Source organism: Cherax quadricarinatus, chromosome 81 (assembly GCF_038502225.1).
Source record: "Cherax quadricarinatus isolate ZL_2023a chromosome 81, ASM3850222v1, whole genome shotgun sequence".
Taxonomy (NCBI): Eukaryota; Metazoa; Arthropoda; class Malacostraca; order Decapoda; family Parastacidae; genus Cherax; species Cherax quadricarinatus.
The window spans coordinates 2718201-2732472 of record NC_091372.1 but is presented as its reverse complement, the minus strand read 5'-3'; the positions used below and the strand labels follow the sequence as shown (position 1 = coordinate 2732472).

General features: G+C 38.4%; 1 protein-coding gene across 1 annotated transcript in view; it reads right to left on the bottom strand.

The window, feature by feature from the left end:
- The window catches only part of LOC128699781 (KICSTOR complex protein SZT2), an 807931-nt gene that overhangs the window by 406463 nt on the left and 387196 nt on the right, over positions 1-14272 (bottom strand). Inside the window, 3 exon segments of the mRNA XM_070102247.1 lie at positions 10479-10657; positions 12294-12478; positions 13282-14182. Of these exon segments, the coding sequence (XP_069958348.1) occupies positions 10479-10657; positions 12294-12478; positions 13282-14182 (1265 nt within the window).

Here is a 14272-nt window from a genome sequence, read left to right as displayed (position 1 = left end):
CGTACAAACGCTCTTACATAAATACACTTACATAATTGGTCGCATTGGGAGGTGATCGTTAAGCGGGGGTCCACTGTATAAAACAACAATGAAGTTTGCCTCATTGGCTATTTCTTTCAATAAATAACAAAAAAGGCACAATACCGTGACTGGAACAATACACAAATATCCTGCACATAGAAGAGAGGAGCGTATGACAACGTTTCGGTCCGTCATTTCATTGTGACTTTGTAAATGGTCCAAGTCGGACCGAAACGCTGTCTTAAGCTGCTCTCTTCTATGTGCGGGTTATTTGTGTATATTTCTTTCAAAATTGGTATCAATCCTCTCAAAGCCTGCCACCACTGTATCAAGTAAGCCAACAGTGAGTTCTAAATCATTTGTTGTCATTTTAGCAATGCTCACTGGATCTTTGTCAGTAGTAGATTACATCTCAAACAGTAACTTTCTTTGCTCATCTGCCAAAAGCAAATCCTCATCCGTTAAAGGCTGATCATGAGAAGACAACAACTCAGCCACTTCTTTAGGCTACATTTCCAGTTCCAGTACTCTTTCCACATTATTTGCGGTCACTTTCTCCACTTAAGTCTCGAAGCCTTCAGATTCATCCACGATGGTAGGAATCAACTTCTTCCAAACTCCTTTTAATGTTGATATTTTGACCTCTTCCCATGAACCACAAATGTTCTCAATAGCATCTAGAATGGTAAATCTTTTTCAGAAAGTTTTCAATTTATTTTGCCTAGGCCCATCAGAGATATCACTATCTAAGGCAGCTGTAGCCATAACAAATGTTCATTTTAAAAGACTTGAAATCAGCAATTACTCTTTAATCCATGGGCTGGAGAATATGTACATGTTTTGCAGGCAGGAAAACATTAATCTCCTGGTACATCTCCATCAGAGCTCTTGGCTGACAAGATGCAATGTCACATCAGTAATACCTTAAAAGGAATTTTGTTTACTAAGCAGTAAGCATTGACAGTGGGCTTAAAATATTCAGTAAACCAGAACTGGCCATAGGAAGTGCAGGGCCCAAATGGGAACAATTTTGGTGGGCCCCATGAATGGAAAACAATTAAACTGTGAACTAAAAAATGCATACGAGTTAACAGACCAAACAGATGTAAGCTACATTTTAATATAAAACTGCATACATGTAAGCCTACAAGTAACAAACAAAATTTGTATATCACATCTGAAAAGTACATAGTCAAAATACCACTTGTTTTAGTGACTGTGAAATGATTAAAAATATTAATTTATTTTTGTTCAGACAAAAAAAAATCAGAATTTAAGTGCACTGTTGGAAACAAATTATCTTTTTGGACGTTAAAAATCACTTAACATTCTATTTTATTTTTTTTATTAACACACTGGCCGATTCCCACCAAGGCAGGGTGGCCCGAAAACGAAAAACTTTCACCATCATTCACTCCATCACTGTCTTGCCAGAAGGGTGCTTTACACTACAGTTTTTAAACTGCAACATTAACACCCCTCCTTCAGAGTGCAGGCACTGTACTTCCCATCTCCAGGACTCAAGTCCAGCCTGTCGGTTTCCCTGAATCCCTTCATAAATGTTACTTTGCTCACACTCCAACAGCATGTCAAGTATTAAAAACCAATTGTCTCCATTCACTCCTATCAAACATGCTCACGCATGCATGCTGAAAGTCCAAGCCCCTCGCACACAAAACCTCCTTTACCCCCTCCCTCCAACCTTTCCTAGGCCGCCCCCTACCCCGCCTTCCTTCCACTACAGACTGATACACTCTTGAAGTCATTCTGTTTCGCTTCATTTTCTCTACATGTCCAAACCACTTAACATTCATAAACTATAAATGAATCAAATTATTATTGCCTTTTATTAGGAGAAAATTATTTTTCTTGCTTTTTTCTCTGCAAAGTCTTTCAGAATTTTGTCGAAGTTTAAACTCCTGCTAATTTCAGATTCAATGGACATAATCGCCAGACTGTTCAAACGTTGTTGCTAAATTGATGATCTCAAGTAAGTTTTGATCAGTTTCAGCTTGGAAAAACTCCTTTCTCCAGGTGCCATTTTTTTTTTACTGTGTGTTGTTGTGTGTACTTGACAAGCCGAGAGTAAATTACACTCTAGCGCGGAGACCCCTTAGGCGCGGGGCCCCCTTAGGCGTGAGGCCCAACTGGGAGCAATTGGTCCAATCAACTTAAGGCCAGCCCAGCAGTAAACTATGTAGTAAACAGATCTGCTGTCATCCAAGCATAGCTGCTCACTTTATAATGCACAGGCAAGTTAGGTTTAACATAATTCTGGAGGGTCCTAGGATTTTCAAAATGGTAGATGAGCACTGGCTTCAACTTGCAGTCACCAGCTGCATTAGCCCCTAACAAGACAGTCAGTCTATCCTTAGAAGCTTTGAAGTCAGACACTGACTTGTCCTCTCTAGCTAGGATAATCCAAGATGGCATCTTTTTCCAATACGTATAGGGCTATTTTGCCATTGAAAATCTCCTGCTTAGTGCAGCCACTTTCATCAATTACCTTAGCTAGTTCATTTAGATAACTTTCTGCAGCTTCTACATCACCACTAGCTTCTCCACCTTGCACTGTTATATTGTGGAGATGACTTCTTTCCTTAAACCTCATGATCCAACTTCTGCTAACCTCAAACCTCTCTTCTGCAGCTATCTCACCTCTCAACCTTCACACTATTGAAGAGAATTAGGGCCTTGCTATGAATTAGGCCTTAGCTTAAAGGAGCATTGTGGCTGGTTTGATTTTCTATCCAGGCCACTAAAACTTTCGTGTTCACAGGAATAGCACTTTAAATTTCTTTCAAGCTTTCAAGAGGTTTTCCTTTGAGTCCCTACTGTGCTAACTTATTGGCATGCCAAACCTAGTTTACGGCCTATCTCAGTGTTCAATGTACTTTTCTTACTAAGTAAAGGAAGGGGCTTGTGATGCTTCTTTTCTCTAGCATTAACTTAGAGGCCATTGTACTGTAATTAAAAATTACAATAACGCAAGTAAAAAGACTGAAATTTTTTTTTAAATTGCCAAAATACAACACCGACACACAAAATGCACAAATGCTGTAAAAGGACTGAGCGCGGGTAGCAAAACAGCAGCGGTCAGCTGACATGCGCATCACCGCACAGTGATAGTGTGAACGATGGTGAAAGTATTTCTTCTTTGGGTCACAGTACCTCAGTGGTAGACGGCCTGAGTTATAAAAAGTAATTAATTGAATAGCTCCATATTAGCAAAGCTCAATAAAGCAAAGTACTGTATTAGCAATTCATGTTTACAACTTTCATTATCACAACAGTAAAAATCTATAATATATGTATGTTATAAAGAGTCATAATATAGCAATTTTCTCAGACAATGTACTGCCCCATATTCTGTTAAATGGTCTTTGAATAAACCATTTACATACTAATAACATCTCACTAAAATTTCATATACAGAATCTTATACAGCTTCCCTATACAGTGCAAATTTTTTTGCATCATCTTCTTTCAACAAACCAGCCGTATCCCACCGAGGCGGGGTGGCCCAAAAAGAAAAACGAAAGTTCCTCTTTTTAAATTTAATAATTTATACAGGAGAAGGGGTTACTAGCCCCTTGCTCCTGGCATTTTAGTCGCCTCTTACAACACGCATATCTTACGGAGGAAGAATTCTGTTCCACTTCCCCATGGAGATAAGAGGAAATAAACAAGAACTAGTAAGAAAATAGAAGAAAACCAGAGGGGTGTGTATATATATATGCTTGTACATGTATGTGTAGTGTAACCTAAGTGTAAGTAGAAGTAGCAAGACGTACCTGAAACCTTGCATGTTTATGAGACAGAAAAATGGACACCAGCAATCCAACCATCGTGTAAAACAATTACAGGCTTTCGTTTTACGCTCACTTGGCAGGACGGTAGTACCTCCCTGGGTGGTTGCTGTCTACCAACCTACTAACTAGAATTTTTTTGTATATGCCACTGAAAAAAGTGTATCACAAACTGGATAGCAGGGGGAAAGACTTTAACGTATATAGACAAGATGTATATAGACAAGATGTATATAGAGGAACTGTATATAGAGGAGCTGTATATAGAGGAACTGTATATAGAGATGTATACAGAGGAGATGTATACAGAGATGTATATAGATGATCTGTATATAGAGATGTAAATAGAGGAGCTGCATATAGAGATGTATATAGAGGAGCTGTATATACAGATGTATATAGAGGAGCTGTATATAGATATGTATATAAAGGAGCTGTATATAGACAAGATGTATAAAGAGATGTATATAGATGAGCTGTATATAGAAATGTATATAGTGATGTATATAGAGCTGTATATAGACAAGATGTATACAGAGGAGCTGTATATAGACAAGATGTATACAGAGGAGCTGTATATAGACAAGATGTATATAGAGGAGCTGTATATGGACAAGATGTATATAGAGATGTATATAGAGGCATTGTATATAGACAAGATGTATACAGAGATGTATATAAAGGAGCTGTAAATAATGGAACTGTATACAGAGATGCATATAGAGGAGCTGTATATAGACAAGATGTATATATAGATGTATATAGAGAAACTGTACATAGGCAAGTTCTATATAGAGGAGATGTACATAGTGGAGCTGTATATAGAGATGTATATAGAGGAGCTGTATACAGACAAGATGTATATAGAGGAGCTGTATATAGAGGAGATGTATATAGACAAGGATATAGAAGAACTGTATAAAGAGATGTATATAGAAGAATTGCATATAAAGATGTATAAAGAGGAACTGTATACAGAGATGTATATAGAGGAACTGTATAATTTCACAAAAGCTCAATAAGATCCTAATAATTTCATAAAAGCTCAATAAGATCCCAATAATTTCACAAAAGCTCAATAAGATCCCAATAATTTCACAAAAGCTCAATAAGATCCCAATAATTTCACAAAAGCTCAATAAGATCCCAATAATTTCACAGAAGCTCAATAAGATCCCAATAATTTCACAAAAGCTCAATAAGATCCCAATAATTTCACAGAAGCTCAATAAGATCCCAATAATTTCACAAAAGCTCAATAAGATCCCAATAATTTCACAAAAGCTCAATAAGATCCCAATAATTTCACAGAAGCTCAATAAGATCCCAATAATTTCACAAAAGCTCATTAAGATCCTAATAACTTCACAAAAGCTCAATAAGCTCCCAATAACTTCACAAAAGCTCAATAAGATCCCAATAATTTCACAAAAGCTCAATAAGATCCCAATAATTTCACAGAAGCTCAATAAGATCCCAATAATTTCACAAAAGCTCATTAAGATCCTAATAACTTCACAAAAGCTCAATAAGCTCCCAATAACTTCACAAAAGCTCAATAAGCTCCCAATAATTTCACAAAAGCTCAATAAGATCCCAATAATTTCACAAAAGCTCAATAAGATCCCAATAATTTCACAGAAGCTCAATAAGATCAAAATAATTTCACAAAAGCTCATTAAGATCCTAATAACTTCACAAAAGCTCAATAAGCTCCCAATAACTTCACAAAAGCTCAATAAGCTCCCAATAATTTCACAAAAGCTCAATAAGATCCCAATAACTTCACAAAAGCTCAATAAGATCCCAATAATTTCACAAAAGCTCAATAAGATCCCAATAACTTCACAAAAGCTCAATAAGCTCCCAATAACTTCACAAAAGCTCAATAAGCTCCCAATAACTTCACAAAAGCTCAATAAGCTCCCAATAACTTCACAAAAGCTCAATAAGATCCCAATAATTTCACAAAAGCTCAATAAGATCCCAAAAATTTCACAAAAGCTCAATAAGATTCCAATAATTTCACAAAAGCTCATTAAGATCCCAATAATTTCACAAAAGCTCAATAAGATCCCAATAATTTCACAAAACCTCAATAACATCCCAAATACTCTAAAATAAAAAACAGTTCAATATTTCACTTTCATCCCAGTTAAGTCTAAATAAAATGCAAATTGTTCAATATTAATATAAAAAAAAATCACCTGTATTTCAATAAGGTCAAAAAAATATTAGTTCACTCTGTCAATGCAAAATTTATCAAATAAATTATTCACTCAACTACTTAATAAATGACTACGAAAAAATTATGATACTTTCTAACACACTGACCGTGTCCCACCTAGGCAGCGTGACTCTATAAAGAGGAAATTTTGGTTTTCTTCTTTTTACATTTAGTTATTTATACAGGAGAAGGTGTTACTAGCACCTTGCTCCTGGCATTTAGTTATTTATACAGGAGAAGGTGTTACTAGCACCTTGCTCCTGGCATTTAGTAATTTATACAGGAGAAGGTGTTACTAGCACCTTGCTCCTGGCATTTAGTAATTTATACAGGACAAGGTGTTACTAGCACCTTGCTCCTGGCATTTAGCAATTTATAGAGAAGAAGGTGTTACTAGCACCTTGCACCTGGCATTTAGTAATTTATACAGGAGAAGGTGTTACTAGCACCTTGCTCCTGGCATTTAGTAATTTATAGAGAAGAAGGTGTTACTAGCACCTTGCTCCTGGCATTTAGTAATTTATACAGGAGAAGGTGTTACTAGCACCTTGCTCCTGGCATTTAGTAATTTATACAGGAGAAGGGGTTACTAGCACCTTGCTCCTGGCATTTAGTAATTTATACAGGAGAAGGTGTTACTAGCACCTTGCTCCTGGCATTTAGTAATTTATACAGGAGAAGGTGTTACTAGCACCTTGCTCCTGGCATTTAGTAATTTATAGAGAAGAAGGTGTTACTAGCACCTTGCTCCTGGCATTTAGTAATTTATACAGGAGAAGGTGTTACTAGCACCTTGCTCCTGGCATTTAGTAATTTATAGAGAAGAAGGTGTTACTAGCACCTTGCTCCTGGCATTTAGTAATTTATACGTTACTAGCACCTTGTTCCCAGCATTTAATAATTTATACAGGAGAAGGTGTTACTAGCACCTTGTTCCCAGCATTTAATAATTTATACAGGAGAAGGGGTTACTAGCACCTTGTTCCCAGCATTTAATAATTTATACAGGAGAAGGTGTTACTAGCGCCTTGTTCCCAGCATTTAATAATTTGATAGGAGAAGGAGTCACTAGCACCTTCCCAGCATTTAATAATTTGTACAGGAGGAGTTACTAGCACCTTGTTCCCAGCATTTAATAATTTATACAGAAGGTGTTACTAGCACCTTGTTCCCAGCATTTAATAATTTGATAGGAGAAGGAGTCACTAGCACCTTCCCAGCATTTAATAATTTGTACAGGAGGAGTTACTAGCACCTTGTTCCCAGCATTTAATAATTTATACAGGAGAAGGTGTTACTAGCACCTTGTTCCCAGCATTTAATAATTTATACAGGAGAAGGGGTTACTAGCACCTTGTTCCCAGCATTTAATAATTTATACAGGAGAAGGGGTTACTAGCACCTTGTTCCCAGCATTTAATAATTTATACAGGAGAAGGTGTTACTAGCACCTTGTTCCCAGCATTTAATAATTTGATAGGAGAAGGAGTCACTAGCACCTTCCCAGCATTTAATAATTTGTACAGGAGGAGTTACTAGCACCTTGTTCCCAGCATTTAATAATTTATACAGGAGAAGGTGTTACTAGCACCTTGTTCCCAGCATTTAATAATTTATGCAGGAGAAGGTGTTACTAGCACCTTGTTCCCAGCATTTAATAATTTATACAGGAGAAGGGGTTACTAGCACCTTGTTCCCAGCATTTAATAATTTATACAGGAGAAGGGGTTATTAGCACCTTGTTCCCAGCATTTAATAATTTATACAGGAGAAGGTGTTACTAGCACCTTGTTCCCAGCATTTAATAATTTCTACAGGAGAAGGGGTTACTAGCACCTTGTTCCCAGCATTTAATAATTTATACAGGAGAAGGTGTTACTAGCACCTTGTTCTCAGCATTCAGTAATTTATACAGGAGAAGGGGTTACTAGCACCTTGTTCCCAGCATTTAATAATTTATACAGGAGAAGGTGTTACTAGCACCTTGTTCCCAGCATTCAGTAATTTATACAGAAGGGGTTACTAGCACCTTGTTCCTGGCATTCAGTAATTTATACAGGAGAAGGGGTTACTAGCACCTTGTTTGCAGCATTTAATAATTTATACAGGAGAAGGGGTTACTAGCACCTTGTTCCCAGCATTCAGTAGTTTATACAGGAGAAGGGGTTACTAGCACCTTGTTCCCAGCATTTAATAATTTATACAGGAGAAGGGGTTACTAGCACCTTGTTCCCAATATTCAGTAATTCATACATAAGGGGTTACTAGCACCTTGTTCCCAGCATTCAGTAATTTATACAGGAGAAGGGGTTACTAGCACCTTGTTCCCAATATTCAGTAATTCATACATAAGGGGTTACTAGCACCTTGTTCCTAGCATTCAGTAATTTATACAGAAGGGGTTACTAGCACCTTGTTCCCACCATTCAGTAATTTATACAGGAGAAGGGGTTACTAGCACCTTGTTCCTAGCATTCAGTAATTTATACAGGAGAAGGGGTTACTAGCACCTTGTTCCCACCATTCAGTAATTTATACAGGAGAAGGGGTTACTAGCACCTTGTTCCCAGCATTCAGTAATTTATACAGGAGAAGGGGTTACTAGCACCTTGCTCCTGGCATTTAGTAATTTATACAGGAGAAGGGGTTACTAGCACCTTGCTCCCGGCATTTAGTAATTTATACAGGAGAAGGGGTTACTAGCACCTTGCTCCCGGCATTTAGTAATTTATACAGGAGAAGGGGTTACTAGCCCCTTGCTCCCGGCATTTAGTAATTTACACAAGAGAAGGGGTTACTAGCACCTTGCTCCCGGCATTTAGTAATTTATACAGGAGACGGGGTTACTAGCCCCTTGCTCCCGGCATTTAGTAATTTATACAGGAGAAGGTGTTACTAGCACCTTGCTCCCGGCATTTAGTAATTTATACAGGAGAAGGGGTTACTAGCCCCTTGCTCCCGGCATTTAGTAATTTATACAGGAGAAGGGGTTACTAGCACCTTGCTCCTGGCATTTAGTAATTTATACAGAAGAAGGTGTTACTAGCACCTTGCTCCTGGCATTTAGTAATTTATACAGAAGAAGGTGTTACTAGCACCTTGCTCCTGGCATTTAGTAATTTATACAGAAGAAGGTGTTACTAGCACCTTGCTCCTGGCGTTTAGTAATTTATACAGAAGAAGGTGTTACTAGCACCTTGCTCCTGGCATTTAGTAATTTATACAGGAGAAGGTGTTACTAGCACCTTGCTCCTGGCATTTAGTAATTTATAGAGAAGAAGGTGTTACTAGCACCTTGCTCCTGGCATTTAGTAATTTATACAGGAGAAGGTGTTACTAGCACCTTGCTCCTGGCATTTAGTAATTTATAGAGAAGAAGGTGTTACTAGCACCTTGCTCCTGGCATTTAGTAATTTATACAGGAGAAGGTGTTACTAGCACCTTGCTCCTGGCATTTAGTAATTTATAGAGAAGAAGGTGTTACTAGCACCTTGCTCCTGGCATTTAGTAATTTATAGAGAAGAAGGTGTTACTAGCACCTTGCTCCTGGCATTTAGTAATTTATACAGGAGAAGGTGTTACTAGCATCTTGCTCCTGGCATTTAGTAATTTATAGAGGAGAAGGTGTTACTAGCACCATTTAGTAATTTTGCTCCTGGCATTTAGTAATTTATACAGGAGAAGGTGTTACCTTGCTCCCGGTATTTAGTAATTTATATGGAAGGGGTTACTAGCACCTTGCTCCTGGCATTTAGTAATTTATACAGGAGAAGGCATTTGTACAGAAGGGGTAACTAGCACCTTGCTCCCGGCATTTAGTAATTTATAGAGAAGAAGGTGTTACTAGCACCTTGCTCCTGGCATTTAGTAATTTATACAGGAGAAGGTGTTACTAGCATCTTGCTCCTGGCATTTAGTAATTTATACAGGAGAAGGGGTTACTAGCACCTTGCTCCTGGCATTTAGTAATTTATACAGGAGAAGGGGTTACTAGCACCTTGCTCCTGGCATTTAGTAATTTATACACAAATAACCCACACATAAAAGACAGAAGCTTACGACGACGTTTCGGTCCGACTTGGACCATTGACAAAGTCACACTAACAGAGGAGGAGCAGGAGGGGTTACTAGCTCCTTGCTCCCAGTATTTAGTTATTTATACAGGAGAAGGTGTTACTAGCACCTTGCTCCTGGTATTTTATTCGCCTGTTATGAAACGCATCACTTACAGAGGAAGGATTCTTCTTCACTTATCAGTGGAGGTTTATGTGAAGTTCTCCTATGAAATTTCTCTTATTACTAATCAAAGACTGCTGTAGTTGCTAATCAAAAACTATTGTAGTTAGTAATTGAAGATTATTCTGGCTGTTAATCAAAGAATGTTGTAGGTAGGAGAGATGAGAGAGAATTGATCAACTCACCTGCAGAAAGTCAGTAACTTCAATCTCCATGACGGACTCAGAGCAGAGGTCGAGAGCAGCCTGCATGTCCTGGCAGTGGACAGTTAGGTCTCTCTGCAGAGCTTGGAACACACCCAACACAAAGCTCCGCAGGTACAACACTTCCAGTGCTTCTACATGACCGCGCACACAACTGTAATCTGAGAAAAATATTTAAAGATTTTGTTTGGTTTTACCAATGTAGACATTACTTACTAAGGTGATAATAGTAGTACTAGTAGCAGCTGTGATAATTCAAACAAAGGTGATAACAGTAGTAGTAGCTGTGATACATATATTTTTAAACACATTTGCTGTTTCCAACCAACACAGGATGGCCAGAAAAAGAAGAAACCTTCATCATCCCTCTCTCCATTACTGTCCTGCCAGAGACATGCAGATACTACAATTCAAGAACTGCAAAATATCTCCACCCCTCCTTTATAATGCAGAAAATGTACTACCCACCACCTTGACTCTAAGTCTGGTTAACTGGTTTCCTTGAATCCCTTCATAAATATAAATTTCCTCATACTCCAACAGCATGTCGTCATAAAAACCATTTGCTTTCATTAGCTCCTAATATGCTCACACATCCCTACTGGATGTCCAAGCCCTCTGCACACAATAACTCACCAAAAATATTAAATGAGTCTGAAGGCAGTACTGTCAAGATCTCGAAACATATCCATATGTTTAACCCTTAAACTGTCCAAACGTAGATCTACGTTTGTACCACTAGCGCTCAGAACATAGATCTACGTTTTTTACATTTGAAAGCTTGTAAAAAAAAATAGATCTATGTTCGGAGCGCTAGCAGTGAAAACATAGATTTACGTTTGGACAGTTTATGGGTTAACATATCAATTGTGTTCATTATTTACTTTTACAATATACATGCACACTGGGCCAAGAAAATACCTGTCACATATAACAAAGACCCCTGTAGTTAGAAAAGTCAGTTTAAGTAGCACATTAATCACATTTCTTACCACTTTCAAAAAGGATGAGTGGGGATGTTATGCAGGGGCAGTACTGGAATTTCTATACTGGAGCTGCTAAGGTGAGGCTACCTGGTTGTTAGGGGGCCAGGAGCCTTCTTTTGTAGCAGTTATTATTATTAATTTTATTTGGGGGAGCTTTTGGGGGTGGTAAGGGAATTCTGGCAGGGACTGAAGCCTCCCCAAGTCTCCCTCTGGCACCACCACTGATGTAATGGTTCCCAGGATCACTTCAAATGTAATGTGCTGGCACTCTCAGCTAGGCAGCTATGGAATGAGGCAGGGGCATTGTAAGAGGGGTGGGGGCACCCCAGGTGACACCATTTAAGGGGTGACACCATAAAGCCTCTAAAGAAGGTAACACTAATGACCAAAATCATGCTGCAAGAACCTAAGAGAAAAATCCTATTATAGGATTACAGAGTACAAATAGGCGTATATAGGGAAAATCATTGATTTTGATGATGTGATAGATGATTTTGCAGGATTGAAGGGAAGGAAATGAAATATCAGATGATACCAGGGATTCCACCCCGGGTGACAACAACCCTAACATTGCCTCTGGAATGGGGGTGATGAATGTTTTCCTTCCTTGTGTCACCTTACCTTAGTGGGAAATGGTTAATGTTGCAAGAAAAAATAAATATCTTATACAGTTATTATAACCCCTTCTCCTGTATAAATTACTAATTGTTAAAAGAAGAAAAACACTATAGTTTTCTTCTTTTTTGGGTCACACTGTCTTGGTGAGAGACAGCCGGTGTGTTGAAAACAAAAAAAGTAAACTGGTGTGTACCTCCAACGTCAGATTCTTCTGAGCGAGGTTCAGGACTGGGTTGTTTGGGATCTTCCTGAAAGGTTGCAGCAGGAGGGGGGATGGAATCATCCTTCAGAGGTACTGTATCCTCTATTATGTCACACTCTAACTTGGAGGTGGAGTCTATGTAAATGTCCTTCCCTACAACACTAGAACGATTATTGCTGAAAAAATAAAAAGTCAGGTACAATACATTAGATGTATAATGATCTTCAAAGAAATTTTCATTATTATCAAAACATCCTGTTCTAATGAATAGTTATTTTTCTAAATGTCTTTCATTTTAAATAGAATCTCCTTTTGTGTATCTTCCAGTCAAGTATTATCAAGATTCTCCAAGTATCTTCTACAAACAAATATTTTGTCAAACAGAAGAAATAAATAAGCAGAGCACAATAACACAGTACAGTAGTCCCTTGTATCTGCAAGGGATACATTCCAAGACCTATCATGGATACCTGAAACCATGGATAGTAGTGAAGCCCATATATAAGTTGTTTTCGTTTACATACATACCATAGCACTTTTACACAGATACATAGCACTTTTTTACTGATGGGAAGCACTTCACAGTTTCTCTTAGGCGCTAAAGAACTGTCACCATTTGGTGCCATTATTAAGCAAAATTAAAGGTTATTTTTGGGCCACAGTAAAACATGGATAACTGAAACCACGGAAACCAAATCCGTGGATATGGGGGCCTTACCTTATTCCATTAATGGAGTTATTAATTTCATACACAACTACTTAACCCAAGTGAGGTATTGACAGGTGTGGGTGGTCAAATAGAACTGTTACAAGCTTCACATTAACTGTAATGATCATTATATGTTACTCAGTTTCAACAATAAATTATGATTAGAATGATTATATCTTAACACTTGTTCTCAGCAGGCACAGCATACCCAGGTATAATGGATGAAGACTAGTTCTAGAAATATACCTCTCTAGGTTTAGCAAGACTCACCAGTTGATCAGCTGAGTGGTGATGCTGCTCAGTTTGCAGTCGTAAACATAGATAGGTAAAGTAACAGCACCATACAGAGGTTTGTGCCAAGGTGGTGGATTGGCAATGGTTGTGCTTTCATCAAGGTTGGAAACTCTGCTGGCAGGATCTACGTCTCCTGCAGCTGCAGCAGCTTGTAAATGCATCGGCACGAAGCTCTCTTCAGTCTTCAGAGCTTCCACTGACATGCTTGTAACTGCAGGATCAAACCCACCAGAATACGATTTAGATGGCATCGAAATGTATGTTTTCCTTATGTGCTCATTTGGAGACAAGACTTTAGGGACATCACACTGCGGTTCTTTGGTAGGTGAATCAACAGAACCAGTGCGGTTCCTTTCTGCAGCTCCGGCTCCTTGTCCAAAAGAACTACATCGCTCTCGACTTACATGGAAAGAACTGGCTCTTTCTCGCAGCAGTGAATCAGAAAATACTGACTGAACGTGATGCGAATTTGTTTGAAAAACTGGACCAGATTTATAGCGAATTCTGGATGAAGTAGGTTCACCAACCTCATCAACTGACACAGTAGCAGATCTGAAGTTGGTAGGTGTGGGTGGAGGCAGACTAGGAGATGTCATGTGTGTCAGCGACGATGTGCTGCTTTCGAAAGATATCTGCTGCTCTGACATGAGGCCAGCTGCTGGCTGGTCAGTTGTATTAGTCTCAGTGTCAAAGTCCAAAAAGTTTAGAGAATTTGGCAGAAGCTTAAGAGCCATGTTGTTGGTCTCGGTTATATTGGCACGTTTGACTAAGAGCATCTTGAGATCGTAATAAGAAGCTGGAAGAAGAGTAATGAGGAGATGGTTGCTGGACACGCCCTTCAGGAAACACCGCCACTTGGGAGGATCACTCATTTTATCTGTGAAGACAAACGCATAAGTTACATCCATATCATCTGATTAAAATAGGTAAACTTTGAAATAATATTGTAATATTACAATAAAAGAAA